This window comes from Oncorhynchus nerka, linkage group LG13 (assembly GCF_034236695.1).
Source record: "Oncorhynchus nerka isolate Pitt River linkage group LG13, Oner_Uvic_2.0, whole genome shotgun sequence".
Classification (NCBI taxonomy): Eukaryota; Metazoa; Chordata; class Actinopteri; order Salmoniformes; family Salmonidae; genus Oncorhynchus; species Oncorhynchus nerka.
In genome coordinates, this window is record NC_088408.1 from 54,205,232 (window position 1) to 54,226,609 (window position 21,378).

Below are 21,378 nucleotides of genomic sequence, written 5' to 3' on the forward strand. Positions count from 1 at the left end.
TAGCGGTAATAACATCAGTATACAGTGCATTCGGAAAGTATCCAGATCCCTTGCCTTTTGCCACATATTGTTACGTTACAGCCTTATTCTAAAATATACTAAATAAAAAAATCTTCACTTGACATACAATACCGCATAATGACAAAGCGAAATTATTCTAATTTAAAAACAGAACCTTATTTACATAAGTATTCAGACCCTTGGCTATGAGACTCGAAAATTGAGCTCAGGTGTGTCCTGTTTCCATTGACCATCTTCCAGATGTTTCTACACCTTCATTGGAGTCCACCTGTGGTAAATTAAATTGATTTGACATGATTTGGAAAGGCACACACCTGTCTATGTAATGTCCCACAGTTGGGTACCGAAGTGTACCGAAAAAAATGTCTGCAGCATTGAAGGTCCAAGAACACAGTGCCCACCATCATTCTTTAATGGAAGCTTTTTAGAACCATCAAGAGTCTTCCTAGAGCTGGCCTCCTGGCCAAACTGAGCAATCGGGGGAGAAGGGCCTTGGTCGGGAAGGGACCAAGAACCCGATGGTCACTCTGACAGAGCTCCAGAGTTCCTCTGTGAAGATGGGAGAACCTTCCAGATAGATGGTAGAGTGGCCATACGGAAGCCACACCTCAAGTAAAAGGCACATGACAGCCTGCTTGGAGTTTGACAAAAAAACACCTAAAGACTCTGACCATGAGAAACAAGATTATCTGATTTGATGAAACCTTGATTGAACTCTTTGGCCTGAATGCCAAGCGTCACGTCTTGAAGAAACCTGGCACCATCCCAACTGTGAAGCATGGTGGTGGCAGTATCATGCTGTAGGGATGTTTTTCAGCGGCAAGGACTTTGAGACTAGTCAGGATCGAGGGAAAGATGAACAAAGCAAAGTACAGAGCGATCCATGATGAAAACCTGCTCCAGAGCACTCAGGACCTCCAGACTAGGGCGAAGGTTCACCTTCTAACAGGACAGCAACCCTAAGCACACAGCCAAGACAACGCAGGAGTGGCCCAGCCAGAGCCCGGACTTGAACCTGATCGAACATCTCTGGAGAGACCTGAAAATAGCTGTGCAGCAACACTCCCCATCAAACCTGATAGCTTGAGAGGATCTGCGTAGACGAGTGGGCAAAACTCATCAAATACAGGTGTGCCAAGCTTGTAGAGTCATACCCAAGAAGACTCAAGGCTGTAATCACTGTCAAAGTTGTTTCAACAAAGTACTGAGTAAAGGGTCTGAATACTTATGTAAATGTGGTGGTGCTTTTTAAAAAAACATTGACAAACATTTCTAAAAATCTGTTTTTGCTTTGTCATCGTGTGTGTGTGTGTGGATTAATGAATTTAAAAAAATACATTTTAATACATTTTAGAATAAGGCTGTAACGTAACAAACATTTTATGGAGTAAGTCAAGGGGTCTGAAATCTTTCCCAATGCACTGTATATGCAGCAACTAACACAGCTATAATTCAGGAACGTAACGTTACATTTGCTAGACCGTTATCTCAACAATTAAGAGTTTGAAGCAAACCCCGAATCAGCAAACGCCAGAGGAGTATCACATAAGGAGGGCTGAGAGAAACAAGGACAGAAGGCAGAAGAGTGAAGCTGTTAGAGAGATGAGAAATCAAACATAAGCCTCATTTACTTCTACTCTCTATATGTCTGCGTGCGTGCGCAGGAATACCTCCTAGGATGGGGGCAGCGAGAATAGAATAGATTGTGTGGACCAGATGTACTACACATGAAGAATTACAACGCAGAAGATTATATAAGACAAATATCCCCGTTATTGCTCCAGATTCAAAATGTTGGAAGATTGTCTTGTGTTCTCTTTTTTTTGGACATGGAATTGCGGTCTACCGTAATTCAGAATGCTCTGGATCCTTAATCAGACTGGTAGCTGGTCAAGACCACCTCCTTCAGGCACCATGTTTAACCCACACTGTAAATCTGTATCCTAAATGGCACCCTATTCCCTTTATAGTGCACTACTAATTAAAACATCATAAATTATCTATAAATACATATTCTCTGGGATGGAACACAAGGGAGAAGTATGACTCTTATTGTAAGGCCATTTAAATGGCTTCACATTCATATGTATGTGTATAGCATAGAGCTCATGAGAATAAAATGGATTCTTCTCATTTACTCTTTAAGCCGGAGTGTTTCATGCCAAGGGAGCCATGGGGAGACGTATTAGTCTACATGCTGTAGGAGGGGAGCTTAAGTTAAATAGGATCGTAAGTGAGATTTTGTGTAAATATGTACAGGATTAGGCTAACGCTCATGTTAGCATCAAAAACACACCAAGCATTACCTTGACTGAGAAGTCATTTAGAACTAACTTCCAAGACACCATTAGCGATAATAACAACATCACCAAACAGATATGCAACAATTAACAGGGCTATAATTCAGGAACGTGATGTTACATTAGTTAGACTACGATCTCGACCAAAGAGAAAATACATTTGTAGTCCTGGACTTGTAATGGTACCAGAAACATCTCTTTGCAGGGTCATGTAGCCTACATTGTTCTAACCTTCAACCAGACCACAATGCCTCAGTATGGTTGTTATGTAATACTATGTATTTTTTCCCCTATGCAAAGTCTCACATCCTAAGATGGCTAATGTACGCCAATGCTATTTTTTGCTTTTTCCATCCGTAGCCTGAGGCAAGGACGCATTTCTCTCATCATTGGTCAGAGGATGATGAAGTGTTAATTGATGCATGGTCTCGTCATGCGGTACCTGGACCAGAGAGAGGGTGCCCACTGGCAGGGGCTGTCGTTCAGCACAGCACCAAGGGACATGCATCCCTCACACGTGCGCACGCACGTGTAATGCATACAATCAATCACTCACACACACACGCATGTATGTAATGTGTACACTCTCTCACACACACACACACACCCTCTGTTGTGGGGTGGGCCAACTCATGCCCCTGCAGCTGGACAGATTCAGGACACCTCCGGTTCATTAGTCAAAGCAAAGTAGGGTAGGTGCTGCATGAGAACAACTCCCTCCGCCTGGATCCTCTCCTCTGCCAGTGCAGAATCCCCGGGCCTATGCTCTCTAGCTACACTCCTCTCCTTCGGCCTGCTGTTCATGCTTCTCCAGTTAGACTGGAGAGAGCGACAGCAGATTGGTGTTTTCCATGTTACCACATGCACGTCTGGTTTAATATTCCAGTTTATGGATGCAGAGACGGAGCCGCCTGAGTTTGATCTAAAACAATTTACTCCCAACATTAATGAAAGCAGAGAAACATGCATATTGATGAGGGTATTCTTTGGAATCTGCACATTCCGGATATCCTTGAGGCACATAGTACGAATATTCTGTCGACAAATATGGCAGATGAATATTCAGTGCTAACATGAAATCTGATAAGCATAAATTGGCTGTGTTCTTTCTTCATGTGGTCTTCTGAGCGAGGAGGGCCACCCACCCACACACACACACACACACTCTTGTTTCGGTTGTATGTGCGTGCCAGACTCGAAGCAAAGTGACCTGAGCTTCTGTCTCAGAACAGCGCTTTTTCACCTTTATTTAACCAGGTAAGCAAGTTGAGAACAAGTTCTCATTTACAATTGCGACCTGGCCAAGATAAAGCAAAGCAGTTCGACACATACAACGACACAGAGTTACACATGGAGTAAAACAAACATACAGTCAATAATACAGTAAAAAAAAAACAAGTCTATATACAATGTGAGCAAATTAGGTGAGAAGGGAGGTAAAGGCAAAAAAGGCCATGGTGGCAAAGTAAATACAATATAGCAAGTAAAACACTGGAATGGTAGTTTTGCATTGGAAGAATGTGCAAAGTAGAAATAAAAATAATGGGGTGCAAAGGAGCAAAATAAATAAATTAATTAAATACAGTTGGGAAAGAGGTAGTTGTTTGGGCTAAATTATAGGTGGGCTATGTACAGGTGCAGTAATCTGTAAGATGCTCTGACAGTTGGTGCTTAAAGCTAGTGAGGGAGATAAGTGTTTCCAATTTAAGAGATTTTTGTAGTTCGTTCCAGTCATTGGCAGCAGAGAACTGGAAGGAGAGGCGGCCAAAGAAAGAATTGGTTTTGGGGGTGACTAGAGAGATATACCTGCTGGAGCGTGTGCTACAGGTGGGAGATGCTATGGTGACCAGCGAGCTGAGATAAGGGGGACTTTACCTAGCAGGGTCTTGTAGATGACATGGAGCCAGTGGGTTTGGCGACGAGTATGAAGCGAGGGCCAGCCAACGAGAGCGTACAGGTCGCAATGGTGGGTAGTATATGGGGCTTTGGTGACAAAACGGATTGCACTGTGATAGACTGCATCCAATTTGTTGAGTAGGGTATTGGAGGCTATTTTGTAAATGACATCGCCAAAGTCGAGGATTGGTAGGATGGTCAATTTTACAAGGGGTATGTTTGGCAGCATGAGTGAAGGATGCTTTGTTGCGAAATAGGAAGCCAATTCTAGATTTAACTTTGGATTGGACATGTTTGATATGGGTCTGGAAGGAGAGTTTACAGTCTAACCAGACACCTAAGTATTTGTAGTTGTCCACGTATTCTAAGTCAGAGCCGTCCAGAGTAGTGATGTTGGACAGGCGGGTAGGTGCAGGTAGCGATCGGTTGAAGAGCATGCATTTAGTTTTACTTGTATTTAAGAGCAATTGGAGGCCACGGAAGGAGAGTTGTATGGCATTGAAGCTTGCCTGGAGGGTTGTTAACACAGTGTCCAAAGAAGGGCCGGAAGTATACAGAATGGTGTCGTCTGCGTAGAGGTGGATCAGAGACTCACCAGCAGCAAGAGCGACCTCATTGATGTATACAGAGAAGAGAGTCGGTCCAAGAATTGAACCCTGTGGCACCCCCATAGACTGCCAGAGGTCCGGACAGCAGACCCTCCGATTTGACACACTGAACTCTATCAGAGAAGTAGTTGGTGAACCAGGCGAGGCAATCATTTGAGAAACCAAGGCTGTCGAGTCTGCCGATGAGGATGTGGTGGTTGACAGAGTGAAAGCCTTGGCCAGATCAATGAATACGGCTGCACAGTAATGTTTCTTATCGATGGCGGTTAAGATATCGTTTAGGACCTTGAGCGTGGCTGAGGTGCACCCATGACCAGCTCTGAAACCAGATTGCATAGCAGAGAAGGTATGGTGAGATTCGAAATGGTCGGTAATCTGTTTGTTGACTTGGCTTTCGAAGACCTTAGAAAGGCATGGTAGGATAGATATAGGTCTGTAGCAGTTTGGGTCAAGAGTGTCCCCCCTTTGAAGAGGGGGATGACCGCAGCTGCTTTCCAATCTTTGGGAATCTCAGATGACACGAAAGAGAGGTTGAACAGGCTAGTAATAGGGGTGGCAACAATTTCGGCAGATAATTTTAGAAAGAAAGGGTCCAGATTGTCTAGCCCGGCTGATTTGTAGGGGTCCAGATTTTTCAGCTCTTTCAGAACTTCAGCTGAATGGATTTGGGAGAAGGAGAAATGGGGAAGGCTTGGGCGAGTTGCTGTTGGGGGTGCAGTGCTGTTGACCGGGGTAGGAGTTGCCAGGTGGAAAGCATGGCCAGCCGTAGAAAAATGCTTATTGAAATTCTCAATTATGGTGGATTTATCAGTGGTGACAGTGTTTCCTATCTTCAGTGCAGTGGGCAGCTGGGAGGAGGTGTTCTTATTCTCCATGGACTTTACAGTGTCCCAGAACTTTTTAGAGTTAGTGTTGCAGGAAGCAAATTTCTGTTTGAAAAAGCTAGCCTTGGCTTTTCTAACTGCCTGTGTATAACGGTTTCTAGCTTCCCTGAACAGCTGCATATCACGGGGCTGTTCGATGCTAATGCAGAACGCCATAGGATGTTTTTGTGTTGGTTAAGGGCAGTCAGGTCTGGGGAGAACCAAGGGCTATATCTGTTCCTGGTTCTAATTTTCTTGAATGGGGCATGTTTATTTAAGATTGTTAGGAAGGCATTTAAAAAAATATCCAGGCATCCTCTACTGACGGGATGAGATCAATATCCTTCCAGGACACCCCGGCCAGGTCGATTAGAAAGGCCTGCTCGCTGAAGTGTTTCAGGGAGCGTTTTTACAGTGATGAGTGGAGGTCGTTTGACCGCTGACCCATTACGGATGCAGGCAATGAGGCAGTGATCGCTGAGATCTTGGTTGAAGACAGCAGAGGTGTATTTAGAGGGGAAGTTGGTTAGGATGATATCTATGAGGGTGCCCGTGTTTAAGGCTTTGGGGGTACCTGGTAGGTTCATTGATAATTTGTGTGAGATTGAGGGCATCAAGTTTAGATTGTAGGATGGCTGGGGTGTTAAGCATGTTCCAGTTTAGGTCGCCTAGCAGCACGAGCTCTGAAGATAGATGGGGGGCAATCAGTTCACATATGGTGTCCAGAGCACAGCTGGGGGCAGAGGGTGGTCTATAGCAGGCGGCAACGGTGAGAGACTTGTTTTTAGAGAGGTGGATTTTTAAAAGTAGAAGTTCAAATTGTTTGGGTACAGACCTGGATACTAGGACAGAACTCTGCAGGCTATCTTTGCAGTAGATTGCAACACCGCCCCCTTTGGCAGTTCTATCTTGTCTGAAAATGTTGTAGTTTGGAATAAAAATTCTTCCTAAGCCAGGATTCAGACACAGCTAGAACATCCGGGTTGGCAGAGTGTGCTAAAGCAGTGAAAAGAACAAACTTAGGGAGGAGGCTTCTAATGTTAACATGCATGAAACCAAGGCTATTACGGTTACAGAAGTCATCAAAAGAGAGCGCCTGGGGAATAGGAGTGGAGCTAGGCACTGCAGGGCCTGGATTCACCTCTACATCGCCAGAGGAACATAGGAGGAGAAGAATAAGGGTACGGCTAAAAGCAATAAGAATTGGTCGTCTAGAACGTCTAGAGTAAAAGGAGGTTTCTGGGGGCGATAAAATAGCATCAAGGTATAATGTACAGACAAAGGTATGGTAGGATGTGAATACAGTGGAGGTAAACCTAGGTATTGAGTGATGAAGAGAGAGATATTGTCTCTAGAAACATCATTGAAACCAGGAGATGTCATTGCATGTGTGGGTGGTGGAACTAATAAGTTGGATAAGGTATAGTGAGCAGGACTAGAGGCTCTACAGTGAAATAAGCCAATAAACACTAACCAGAACAGCAATGGACAAGACATATTGACATTAAGGAGAGGCATCCTTAGTCGAGTGATCAAAAGGGTCCAGGGAGTGGAGAGGTTGGTTTGGGGGTCACGGCGATTTAGACAGCTAGCCAGGACATCGGTAGCAAGCTAGCATAGGATGGAGGTCTGTTGTTAGCCACCTCTTGCGTTCCGTCAGTAGATTAGTGGAGTTCCGTGTTGTAGAGGGGATTAGTCCAAATCACACAACAACAAAAAAATAAAAACAATAGATATAGTTATAGAGGCCCAAGAAGAAACATAATAAAAATAAATAAATTGTCCAATGAACCTACCAGGTACCCCCCCAAAGCGCTTGTTGTGTGAGATCTTGCTTCGTGCCCTTAAAGAGGCCGGTCAACCATGAGAATGACCCGGTTGGAATTGTTTTACTTGAATGTTCTCAGAAACTGGTCTTTTTTATTTGTCAATGACGTAAGCCTGGTCCCAGATCTGTTTGTACCTTAATGCCACTTCTCGTCACACCAAACATAATGGCACAAAAAGGCTGGTACCCAGGCCCATCAGTTGGCCTTCAGTGTGGTAGTATCTGTCAAACCTGAGGGTATATTCCACCCCTTGTGTCAGGCAGCACTCCCATGTCCAAACATCAACGGTGTTGTCTGTCAGTGCTATGATGACAATGTATCCGTTTCTGCCATGTTGTCCTCTCAGTATCAGTCACCAGAATGCCCTCGGAAAATGGCTGACAGAGATGGCCATTAAAGCTGTGTGTGTGCGTGCGTACCCTGAGAGACTGAGATGGGACTTTGGAACAGCCAGCCTCTCCCTCAGCCCCTGTGCAGGCTGTCAGAGGATACAATGGGAGTAATTAACGAGAGCCTCAGTCTCCTCCCTCATCCCTCGCCCCTCGCCCCTCCAGCCTTCAATGGGACTGACACAAGACTGGCAGTGCTGGCCCGAGCTGTCAAGGCCCCCAAGGTGAGGGAGACATGAGACAGGCAGGCATCTGTCCGTCGGGGCAGCAGCCCTCACTCCAACCACCGTTCCCAGAAGTGGCATGTGACAGCTCCACTCCAGAGGCCCATGAATGACTTGACCACTTCTCCTCTCCTCCTTCTCTCTCTCTCTCTCTCTCCTTGAGCACATGGTGGACTCTCATCAAACATACATAATTACCAAAACATGGTGCAAGTTTTACCCTATCCATCTACAAAGACAGAGAGAAAGTTCTGGTCTGACTGATGAATCTTGCAATATAAAAATGTGACATCCAGAGAGAATGTATAGCGCTATGTTGTAAAATGTAGGCTAATAAAGTCTAACTTGAAATTATTCCGAATAAAAATACTTAATTAAAACATTGTTAGAGAAGCAACTTTTGCAAACTCATTTTTCTTAACACTCATTTGGAAAGCTTCTGGTTTAAGGGCTATATCTGAATTTTTGATTTTTTTTATTACACCTTTATTTAACCAGGTAAGCTAGTTGAGAATAAGTTATCATTTACAACTTCAACCTGGCCAAGATAAAGCAAAGCAGTGCGACACAAACAACACAGAGTTCCACATGGAATAAACAAGCGTAAAGTCAATAACACAATAGAAAAAATAAAGTCTATATACAGTGTGTGCAAATGGCATGAGGAGGTAAGGCAATAAATAGGCCATTGTAGGGAAGTAATTACAGTTTAGCAAATTAACACTGGAGTAATAGATGAGCAGATGGTGATGTGCAAGTAGAAATACTGGTGTGCAAAAGAGCAGAAAGGTAAATAAAACGAGTATGGGGATGAGGTAGGTAGATTGGGTGGGCTATTTACAGATGGGCTGTGTACAGCTGCAGTGATCAGTTAGCAGCTCAGATAGCTGATGTTTAAAGTTAGTGAGGGAAATATAACTCTCCAGCTTCAGTTATTTTTGCAATTCGTTCCAGTCCAGAATTAGGTTCTGGAGGTGGTTGTTTTTTACCCTGGTACTTTTTGACCATGTACACAGGTACAAGATCTGCGTTTGCATGTCTGTACTCAAAGGTTCTGCAGGTGTGGTGAGCTTAGCAGTTTTATCCTACATACTCCACAACACCTCTGCACTTCTAGTGTTAACTGTTCCATTTTGTGGAGCTTGATGCTTGGGTCCATTGTGGACATGAACAACCCTTCCTGCCAATATCAGGGTGTAGGGTGTTGCCTCTAGACCCTGATCTTGGGTCTTTTTCATTTATTTTTATTTAACCTTTTATTTAACTAGACAAGTCGGTTAAGAACAAATTCTTATTTACAATGACGGCCTACTCCGGCAAACCCGGGCAACGTAGTGCCTATTGTGTGCCGCCCTATAGGACTCTCAATCACGGACGAATGTGATACAGCCTGGATTCGAACCAGGTACTATAGTGACACCTCGGGAGCCCAAACAAATGGTTAAGGTTAGGATTGGGGAAGGGGAAGCAGTCTGGTTGGTGTGATCATCAACTGAGGAGTTTGTCATTGTGCAGTTTCACACCTGCCAGAAAAACAACCAGCCAATGGGTTGAGTAGTAGGTCAATGCACTGATCTGGGTGCAGCCCTAAGCGAAGCACTGCCATGACACAATAGGAAAATGACAGTTTGCTCAACAAGTCTAAAGAGACAACTGTTCTCATAGCTCTTGTCCAGGGCGTTAAGCGTGTTTTCTTTACTAACCTTTACTTAGAGTAACATGCTAAGGCCCTGGACCAGAGCTACTGTTGTCACAAACCACCATCCTGTGGCCTTTTACAACTTTGTATTTTATTATCATCGGTGTCCATTCTATTTATTTCTCAAAATGGTATAGCAAACTTGCCAACCTTTTGTCTGTCTTCTAAAACTTATAGGCTATGTCTCACTGTTACAGGTTGTGTGTGTGTGTGTGGTACAATATATTCTGTTGGAACTCTTGTCAACACAGTGTCGTGTACATCCAGTCAGTCTTTTTTGACACATGAGTGGGTAGCTAGCTAGCTGCACTCCCTCTCTCCTCTCGCTGGCTGTTTTTGAACAGGAGTAAAGAGCAGTCAAGCATCGCAGCTGCTTTCTGGATGTGACACATTGGCAGCTGCAACATTGTTATCAGACTCCAAAGACATCTGCCATACTATTTGATGGAAATTCCATTTATGAGTGGCTTTTCTTCTCCTCGCCTCCTTTTTTTTTTCTCCTTGATATTTTTTCTTATTGTTTATCCAGGTCCTGTGCTGTCGGGGAGAACAAGATGGGCCCAGTAAAGTATCTTATCGGCTGCAGAGCTGACAGCTGCGTGAGGGGTGCTGCAGTAGGTGCCGGGTAGCTTTGATGTACATGGAGCTTTGCCTCCCATCATCTTTGCGCTCCATCAGTCCTCATCATTGTGCTACCGGCTCCATGCACTCCTACTGCTCCAACTTCAAGACCTCTCTCTCTTTCTGCCTCACCTCTAAACACGTGATGTCACCAACTGGAGGAGCCTTCCTCTTCTCGCTTCCTCTTGTAAACGTTGCTCTCCTTACAGTCCTAGGGCTCAATTAAATCAAGTCCGCATTACGTTACTGTATTCACGCAGTAGCTCTGCTCCATCCTTTAGTGTCCACCCTGAGATTGGAAGGTTGGGGTTTGATCGCCGGCAAAGTCATACCATAAACTCTTTAAATGGGACCCGAAGCCTCTCTTTTTGGCAGGCAGCATTAAGGAAATGGACTAGGGTTAAGGCCCTGCGATAGACAAGCATCGTTGTACATCAACCTGCAAAGAAAATAAATAGACTTGGTTTTGGGTACTGTAAAACTCTACTGCTACCATGTAGTCTCCTGTAGAAGTGACACTGTAAACATTGCTGAAGACATGGTGGACCAGTGACGGACAGTGAGGTGACATAGGGCAGGCTGCAAGCCGCCTCTGTCAGGACCAATGATCGTCTGTTTCTCCCCTGGCTGTCACACCTTATTCTACTCTGTCTACACTTGTGTCTGGGAACGCTTAGTTGCGTAATCACTACAGAGATCAAGGACACTGATTGTACCGCAGCTGGCTCAAGCCTCTGCACCGTGAGTTCTCTCTTCATTTGTTGTACAATACCGAGAGACAGGCACGACAAAAGCCAGAACTCTCGACAGTCCTTTAATACAATGTTTTCAGTTTGTTTTACTAGTTCATTGTGTGTTGATCTGGAAAACTGCTTTTAGTTGTGGGTGGAAAAGGGGCAGTTCATGTCCATCCATTTTGCAGGGTTTTTCAAGCGAGGGGTGGGTGGGGCGCGCGTCAAATGTGACTCATTTTTTTGAGCTTCTCACTGTCTTTTCTGCTCTTTGTCGCAGAGTGTCCCATGTGGTGTGTCCCAATGCACAAGCCTTAAGATATCTGGTTTTAGGGAACACATGAATGACTGCTGGGCCCAGCTGGTCTGTGGCATCAGTGTTGTCCACTTCATAAATTGCCTACACTTGTTTTAATTTAAAGAATATGGAACATTAACAAACATTTCTGCAAAGGCGCACACGTTGAATATGCTAGAACTTACTCTTCCAACAAAATTAGTAACAAACAGAAAATCAGACAACCCCATAGTAGAATAGTTTACGTATTTACCTAGTCAGCTTGTTGTGCAAGATAAATATTCCTCTCGAGGCACATTCAAGTTACGAGTGCCAATAGGGGAGAAACGGTCATTCTGACAAGTAGTCAATGCACACCAATTCTTAATGCAATCGTGGGGGAAACACTTTTGACAGCAGATTTGATGGCATTTGTTAAGAGGGGGATCCCAGCTTTCCAGTGCTACCGTGTTTATTTCAAGCGTGGTTTGGGCGCAGCTGCGCAGCAGAGCTCTTAAAGGGGCGATGTTGTTAAAGGGCAATGACTTACTTTTCTCGATCAAATAATTCCTAATTATCATTTTTTTAATAATTATTAATACATAATTAAACAGATTGAAGGTTCTAAACTCTAATGATACTTATATGGTTTTATTACAGATACTTATATAGGCCTACTGATTTGATTGGAGTGTCGACAATGGAGTAATCAACTGCTGATTACTGTGTAGCAAAGCCCATGCCCAAGTTCTCCACATCCGGCTTTTTCACCTGCGGGATCGTCTGAGACCAGCCACCCAGAAAGCTGATGAAACTGTGGGTTTGCACAAACAAAATAATTTCTGCACAAACTGTCAGAAACCGTCTCAGGGAAGCTCATCTGCGTGCTCGTCATCCTCACCAGGGTCTTGACCTGACTGCAGTTTGGCATTGCAACAGACTTCAGTGGGCAAATGCTCACCTAAGATGGCCACTGACATGCTGCAGAAGTGTGCTCTTCACAGATGAATCCCGGTTTCAACTGTACCGGGCAGATTGCAGACAGCGTGTATGGCGTTGTGTGGGCGAGTGGTTTGCTGAGGTCAACATTGTGAACAGAGTGCTCCATGGTGGTGGTGGGGTTATGGTATGGTGGCTGCATCATGTTTTGGGTATGCTTGTAATTGTTAAGGACTGGGGAGTTTTTCAGGATACAAAATAAACGGAATAAAGCTAAGCACAGGCAAATCTCTAGAGGAAAACCCGGTTCAGTCTGCTTTACACCAGACACCGGGTGCCTCAGTCGAGTAGTGAATTTCAAGCACAGATTCAACCACAAAGACCTGGGAGACAAATTCACCTTTCAGCAGGACAATAACCCAAAACACAAGGTCAAATATAAACTGGAGTTGCTTACCAAGACGACATTGAATATTCCTGAGTGGCCTAACTTGAAAATGGCCGTCTATCAATGATCAACAACCAACTTGACAGAGCTTGAAGAATTTAAAAAATAATAATATGCAAATATTGTACAATCCAGGTGTGCAAAGCTCTTAGAGACTTACTCAGAAATAATTACAGCTGTAATCGCTGCCAAAGGTGATTCTAACATGTATTGGTGTGAATACTCATGTACATGAGATATTTATGCATTTAGTTTTCAATAAATCTGCAAAAAAATCTAAAAACATGTTTTTACTTGCCATTATGGTTTATTGTGTGTAAAATCTATTTAATCCGTTTTGAAATCAGGCTGTAACACAGAAAAATGTAGATGGGCATAGACGATATCCAAAACAACAATACATTTAATTCATACATTTTCAGTCATTTTAATTGTAAAATCATGTCTTTCTACTCAATACCACAACTAGTTTGGTGAAAATAGGTAAACCTATAGATTCAATGGTTGTAAAGATGGGGAGAGGTCTGGCCGTAATAAAGAGATGCTCTGCTTTTTTGACACCACACTTTAAAAAGCAAGTTCTGCCGGCTCTAGTTTTGTCTTCTGTTGATTAGTGTCCAGTCGTGTGGTCCAGTGCTGCTAAGAAAGACCTAGTTAAGCTGCAGCTGGCCCAGAACAGAGCGGCACGTTCTGCTCTTCATTGTAATCAGAGGGCTGATATAAATACTATGCATGCCAGTCTCTCTTAGCTAGGAGTTGAGGAAAGACTGACTGCATCACTTCTTCTTTTTATAAGAAACATTAATGCGTTGAAAATCGCAAATTGTTTGCATAGTCAACTTACACACAGCTCTGATACACACACTTACCCCACCAGACATGCCACCAGGGGTCTTTTCACAGTCCCCAAATCCAGAACAATTTTAAGAAAGCGTATAGTATTATATCAAGTCCTTATTGCATTGAACTTCCTTCCATCTCATATTGCTCAAATAAACAGCAAACCTGTTTTGTTTTTTTAAATGGATAAAGCAACACCTCACGGCACAACGCCTCCCCTATAGTTTGTGTGTATGCATTGTATGTACATGTAGTTCTGTCCTTGAGCTGTTCTTGTCTATTAATGTTCTGTATAATGTCATTCTGTGTTATGTTTCATGTTCTGTGTGGACCCCAGGAAGAGTAGCTGCTGCTTTTGCAACAGCTAATGGGGATCCTAATTAAATGCCAAAATACCAAACTCATTAAAGTATTCAAGAATTTAGCTGTGTATTTCGGGTGGCATCAAGGCAGAATGTTCCAGAGGCCACCAACGTGTAATATTTCCCCCGGGGGGCGGCATGCCTCCAGACCCCACTAGACAGTTTGGGACAGCTACTTTTTCCCTAAATGGCTGGCTACTCCATGCACTTAAGGAAAACACTGGATTAGTATCACTGACAGTTCTGTATTGTGCTGCTGTATCTCTGACTGTGTTCAGTCAAACTGAGACCAAAGACTGACTGTGTTCTGACTGTGTTCTGGGGAGCTGTTTCGCCTGTGTGCCATCGTAGTGTGTGTGGGCGTGCTGTGCTGTGGCGGGCTCGACCAGGGGAGAATAGTGATGAAATTGTGTTGCGTCTCCACTTCTGCATATAATCAGCTGGAGGGATTTTAGCAAACCCCCCCCCATTTGCAGGTTAGCGTTTTTCCGTCATGAATTTTGTTCTGGAGGCAGCTCTGCAGAGTGGTAACTAACTGGCACAGACAGAAAGTCATCAAATCAGGCGTTAAACCTAACCTTAACCACACTGCAAACCCTAATGCCTAACCAAAACCTTAAAGTAAGACCAAAAAGGTCATTTTTGTTTTCCAAAATGTGTTCAATATAGCCAATCTTGACTTTGCAGCTGGCCTGTCGAAGAAGAAATCGCTCAGTTCTGCCTCCAGGGCAAGACTCATGACAGAAAAACGTCAACCTGCTCCACTCTTTGGCTACACCTGCACTCCTCTGTTCTCTACCATCCCTGTCCAAACAACATGCTTGGAGAAACACACAGTCACATACACACAACCCTTTTTACTCAACTGAATTTGTATTTTCAACATCAGTTCAAACATCTCACAATATCTGCAGGAATGATTGTACAAATTATTATTTTTTAAGTAGATGTCGCTGGCAATTTGAATGTCAGGATAAAGAAATGGTTCTTTCGCCTCTTATTTTTGTGTCCATTTTATGTGGAGATGAAATGATACAGTGCTACTTCTGCCTAACTAATGATGTGAACAAACATGAAGCGTTAACGCTCCGTTCCTCCATCCCGATAAGCCCGTTCTGTTTCCCTGGTATTACATTGTGCGATATTACATTGTGCGAGCGAGCATGTTGGATTCAATTTCCATTTGCACCTCGAAAGTTATTGCATTAGCTTTGCTCCTTGTAATTATATTGCCCTGCTCATAGATTTGTTTCAAACATTGTAAGTCATTTTCTTTACTTTTTGGCTGTCGACTCGGTTCATTTCCTATGTACCCTCCCGTCGACTCAGATTGGGTTTATTTAGTCAAACATTTTCCGGAGTGTCTGTTTTGGATTTGTCAATGCCGACCGCGTTCATGCGTTTCCTTGTTGCATGGTTATAGTGTAGCGTTGTGTAGTGAAGTAACAGAGCCGTGTTGCATAAGAGAGGCTGTGTTGTGTGACCAGGAACAGGTGTCTTTCTCCTTGGTGCCAAGCTTGAGTTGTGTGCCACCTCCCCACACTGTGCTGGAGAGACTGAGTCTGCTTCTTGTTCTCCTTCTTTACAGAGCAAGGTTCCAGTTGATCAAGAAACAATTAGACAAAGCTCCGGGAACGACGCCTTGTCAAAATGTCACTGCAGTTCACCAGCTACGTTGGTGTTTGTATTTTGTTCACTTTTGTCATTCTCGCTCTCTCCCTTTTTCTCTTGCTCTTTCTCTCATTTCGCAGACCATCCATCCAAGCCGAGCAACAAGCCAAAACAGTACCAGCACAAGAGACAGAAGGGTGGCCCGGTCTCTCAACGTGGACCAATATAGCCGTGAGGTGGCTGAGCGCTCAACTACCAGTGACGTGCGCCACTGCCCAGCCCCAACCCAAACCCCGCCCCCACCCCTTTCCTCCAGTGGGCCCGTGGGAGGCAGGGACCCTTCAGGGGCCCCCAGGAGACCAGAAGAGGCTCTGTCCTCATCATCAGAGGCAGGGGCTCTCAGGAAAAGTGAATACCCAAACAGCCAGATCCCCCGGGCGATGGGGGTGGGGGGCAGCAGCTCCAGCCTTCAGAGTCGAGACAGCCCCTGCCGAAGCTGCCTCTCCTCAGACAGCGAGAGAGCCCCCGTGCCGAGCCCCTGCCAGCCTCCTCCTCCCTCCTCCACCACCACCACCTCTTCCTCCTTCACCGGCCGCCTAGGCCAGCCCCCCAGAGGGCCCTTGTCCCTGCACATGTATAGCCGCAAGAACGTCTTCCTGCAGCACTCGCTCCACACTGCTGAACTGCAGGCCTTGGTCCAGCATAACGGCTGAGGCGCAGGCCGCACACACACAAACACACACACGCACCTTTCACATGTACCCTAAACATATCATTGAATGGACACATCACCGTCTGAATCATGGAAGTGAAGGTAATCTCTGGAATTTATACAACAATCAGTGTCATAACTCCCAAGCATCTTCCCTTCACCTCAAATCCAACCCATTTCATTCATCACATTCTCTCAACCCTAGCTCCTCCTGATCAGAGTTTGCTATGACAGACACTTTAAAACTATCTAGATCACATCATTGGGACATTTGCTTCTCTTCTTTAACACGTATTTTGTGTTACACTGTCATCCAACTAGACCTCCAAGCAGTACCTCTGTAGGTACATGTCTATATGCGTTTCTTTGGTTCTGTGCATTTGACCATTTTGACATTTTATATTACTGTAGAAGGCTGATAGATGTGCTCACTTGAACACACACCAGTCAGTCAGCCTGCCTGCTAGCATTAACAAGGCACTCGTCCATCTATCACATTAGATTAGCACTGAATGTTGAGCGTTTGCTTAGAGGTGCTAATGTCCACACATGCGTGAAAACACACACGCGCGCCATAGGGAATTAACTAATGTGAGAGTTGTAGTTACATTAGCAAAGCTGAACATGACCAAACCATGCTGCTCATTGCATTGACAATGTGACCAACATAAACTACATGCCCAAAAGTATGTGGACACCTGCTAGTCGAATATCTCATTTCAAAATCATTGGCATTAATATGGAGTTGGTCCCCCTTTTGATGCTATAACAGCCTCCACTCTTCTGGGAAAGCTTTCCACTAGATGTTGGAACATTGCTGCGCAATTTATCACAAAGGTGTTCGACTGGGTTTAGGTCGGGCTCTTTGCTGGCCTGTCAAGTTCTTCCACACCGATCTCGACATACCATTCTGTATGGACCTTGCTTTGTGCCCGAGGGCAATGGCTGAAACAGGAAACGGCCTTCCCAAAACTGCTGCCACAAAGTTGGAAGCACATAATCATCTAGAATGTCATTGTATTCTTTAGCATTAAGATTTCCCTTCGCTTTAACCCTAGCCCGAAAACATTAGAAGCAGCCCCAGAACATTATACCTCTTCCACCAAACTTTACAGTTGGCACTATGCATTGGGGCAGGTAGCGTTCTCCTGGCATCCACCAAACACAGATTTGTCCATCGGACTTACAGAGGGTGAGGAGTTTATCCAACATTCATCACTCCAGAGAACAAGTTTCCACTGCTCCAAGCTTTTTGTTTAAATATTTGTATTTTATTTAACAAGGCAAGTCAGTTAAGAACAAATTCTTATTTACAATGACGGCCTAGGAACAGTGGGTTAACTGCCTTGTTCAGGGGCAGAACAACAGATTTTTACCTTGTCAGCTCGGGGATTCGATCTAGCAACCTTTCGGTTACTGGTCCAATGCTCTAACCACTAGGCTCCCTGCCGCCCCAACACTCCTGCCGGTGCTTGGCATTGCACATGGTGATTTTGTAGGCTTGTATGCGGCTGATTGTCCATGGAAACCCATTTCACAAAGTTCCAGACGAAAGTTACTTCCAGAGGCCGTTTGGCACTCGGTAGTGAGTGTTGCAACCGAGTACAGACGATTTTTACGCACTACGCGCTTCAGCACTACTCCGGTCCCATTCTGTGAGCTTGTGTGCCATACCACTTCGCAGCTGAGTCGTTGTTGCTCCTAGACGTTTCCACTTCACAACAACAGCACTTACAGTTGACAGGGGCAGCTCTAGCAGGGCAGAAATTTGACACACTGACTTGTTGGAAAGGTGGTGTCCTATTACGTTGAAAGTCACTGCGCTCTTCAGTGAGGCAATTCTTCTGCCAAAGTTTGTCTATGGAGATTGCATGGCTGTGTGCTCTATTTTATACACCTTTCAGCTACGGGTTTGGCTGAAATAGCCGAATCCACTCATTTTGAAGGAGTGTCCACATACTTTTGTATATATCATGTATGTGCATCCTCTTTGTATTGCCAAATCCTGCAGTCAAAGATCCCAACTCAGATTTTTACACACACAGACAAGACCATTTTAGGGAGTTTCATTCATTACAGGTCCAATGCAGCTGTTTTGATTTCAATATCAAATCATTTCTGGGTAACAATTAAGTACCTTGTTGTGATTGTATGCAATTAAAATGGTCAAAATGAAACGAAAATGGCTTTTTAGCAAAGAGCAATTTCTCAAGCTACGTCTGAGTTGGGAGGTGAAAACTAGCTGTTATTGGCAGAGATGTTTGTAACTTTTTTTTATTGGTCTATTAACTAATTTACCGCCTGGTGATGTCACCAGGTAGATCAAAACTCCATCCCACCCAAAACAGGCAGAAATTTCAGGCAGTGTTTTCTAAACAGCTCTTACACTGAAAGGGCATTATCATCTTTTTCACTATTTCCCAGTATTATTCCAGCCTCGTAGTGTGGAAATATATATAAAATACAGGAAAACACGTTTTTGACTTTCACGGGGCCTTTAACATTTTAGTAATTGCATGCTTTTTATCATTGTAGACACACATATTTTGTACAGTGAAATTGTGTCGGTCAAACATTTATTTTACAGTCTAATAAGTTTAATAAGAACAGACATGTCTGTCTGCATTTGACACTTTTTATAAGTGGATATCAGAAACTGGTTGTTACATCAGGGCCTGTATTCATAAAGTGTCTCAGAATAGGTCTGATCTAGGATTTGTTTTGTCTTTAAAAACCTCATGAATATGAAGACTTGGATAGGAGGTTCCTGATCCTAGATCAGCATCTTACTCCGAGACGCATTTACAACGGAGTATTGTATGAGAATAGAACCCTATCCTTGTACTGTCACTAATTTAAGCTAATGGGTATTGTTCAAGGGACCGCATTTAATAAGTAAGTAATCATGATAGCAATGTTGACGATACATGAGGATACTTGTCTTTCGAGATGCGTTTACAAAAACGGTCATGAGCTGTAATGGTAAAGTATATAGTAGTATACAGTTGTCAGTAGAGTCTTGCGGGAGAAAGCCTGTCTGTCTGTCGTCACTGTAAGCAGCAGAAAGTGGTACAGAATGCGCCATTATAGTTGGAGTGGAAGCAAGGACTCGTAGAGGTGAAGGAAACCCTGAAGAAATGCAGCTTTACCCCCCGCGGTCCAGCTCCACTCCCTCAGGTCTACTGCTCCACTTTATTTCCCTCCTTTTCTCGCTCTCTGTTTCTTTCTCCTTCACTCTCGTCCTCTGCTCTCCCTCTCTCAGCCTACATACACGAGCCCTGAATTCTCACACCCAGAGAGCGCGGCATGGAGGAGGGCGTGTATTCAGTGTGCTATCTATCCTGTCATTAGCGGGGCTCGTTGTATCACATGACTACAACGAGGGCTATAGTGGAAGAAGCCAGCTGCCCTTACCCATGATGACGTCTTGCCAAACACAGCCAGCACACCAGCTTTTATCCCCCAAGCGTTTGACCCCCAATTCAACTGTATATGTTTGATACGGACCTTCTCAGCTTCTTTATTGCAATTTTGCGATATGTCAACATACTGTTCTTAGAACAAAGATTGGGATTAAAAAGGGGAATTCGTATTATAAAGGCATAGTTAAAAGGATAAAGTTGCGTGTTTGAGTTTTGAACAATCGTGTAAGCAACTGAAGAACAAGGATGTATTCTTGTAGTGGACGGAACAAGAGTCTCATTAAAACGATTCTTAACTGACCATACAGTAGAGGACACTTCGTTCACTTTTAGCTCACCTATTTGTTAGCTTTATTTGATGTTTTGTGAGATTGGATCACAAAGACTTGTGTCACCATTTTTATGAAGAACATGACTGTAATTATGCCCTGGTGATGTGACGTTATATACTGTATATTGTACATAGATACAACCTTTCAATATTAATTTAAGTCGATTTTAAGGTTATTTAAAAATATATATATACAGGGTTCACAATGTAGAGAAATTTGAGATTTTAAAAACTGTCAAGTGTTATAAAATCTAACTGGAATTTCTCTCAACCACAATCGTTGTTGATTACATGTTTTACCGACTAATTTTCATTGTATTATTTGCTCCTATTAAAACATAAGAAGTGTGCGGTGTTGTCTTTGGTGGTATTGAACCAACCTTCTTCAATTTGTTTCATTTGGGTGTTGGGTTATTACTAATTATGCTTGGATAACTTTTTTCCCGCATGGTTGACTGCTACTGTTTTCATTATATTTGAAGAAACTCTCCATTAGCTCTGGAGATGTCTACCTGGCTATGACAGAGAAGTGGAGGAGAACGCCTTCATAAAACACCTCAACCAATCAATCTGTTGATTAACACTGTGTTCATACAGTGAATGTCGCAGAACTCCTTAAAAAGAATTCCATGAAGAGCCAACGTGATTCATGTAAGAGAGGCATGCTGGTTCTACACAGCACATTCCAATCTGAACGTTTCACCACTGAATGCGACCGAGGTTGGTCTGGTAGTTTATTAACATTTACATAGAGTCGGGTCAAAAATAGTTGGCACCCATGATAAAGATGAGTAAAACGATTCAAATAATACTTCTACTGAGCAATGTCATGTGTGTAGAATGACACAATTTCATGTGTATATCTAAAGACCTGCATCACTATACTGAGTGATTTGCTGTTTCGACAAGGATGTATTTGGGTGTTTTTGGGGCTTTTGTTTGTGTTTTTTCAGGGCCCCATATGACATAACGATGAGGATGTCATTTGCTGTTTGGGGTAAGTTTATAAAAAAAACTAAATTAAATCACAAAAAAGGTGTCTGGACCGTTATATAAAGTTGCATTTACATACAAAATTGAGATTTGTTTGTAAAAATGAGATGACTAAAAGATTTGCAACATAAAAATATTGTTTCATTTACATCGTGTAATTTATTGACAGTCCAAAACTATCTCCAGAGATAGGCTATCCAAAGTCAAGCATCTTTGCCACGATAGTGTACCAGCTGGCTGAAGCTAATTGGTGAAATAATTT

At 43.6% G+C, this 21,378-nt stretch overlaps 1 protein-coding gene across 3 annotated transcripts in view; it reads left to right on the top strand.

Annotated features, from left to right (window-relative positions):
* The window catches only part of LOC115139703 (serine-rich coiled-coil domain-containing protein 1-like), a 114,286-nt gene extending 93,813 nt beyond the window's left edge, over positions 1–20,473 (top strand). For 2 of the 3 annotated variants that reach the window (XM_029677380.2, XM_029677381.2), the window contains one exon: positions 15,799–20,473. In XM_029677380.2, coding sequence (XP_029533240.2) covers positions 15,799–16,371 — 573 coding nt within the window. In that variant the 3' untranslated portion in view covers positions 16,372–20,473. The remainder of the gene's footprint in view (positions 1–15,798) is intronic. The other variant, XM_029677383.2, reaches the window with a different exon arrangement.
* Positions 20,474–21,378: the final 905 nt, after the last annotated feature.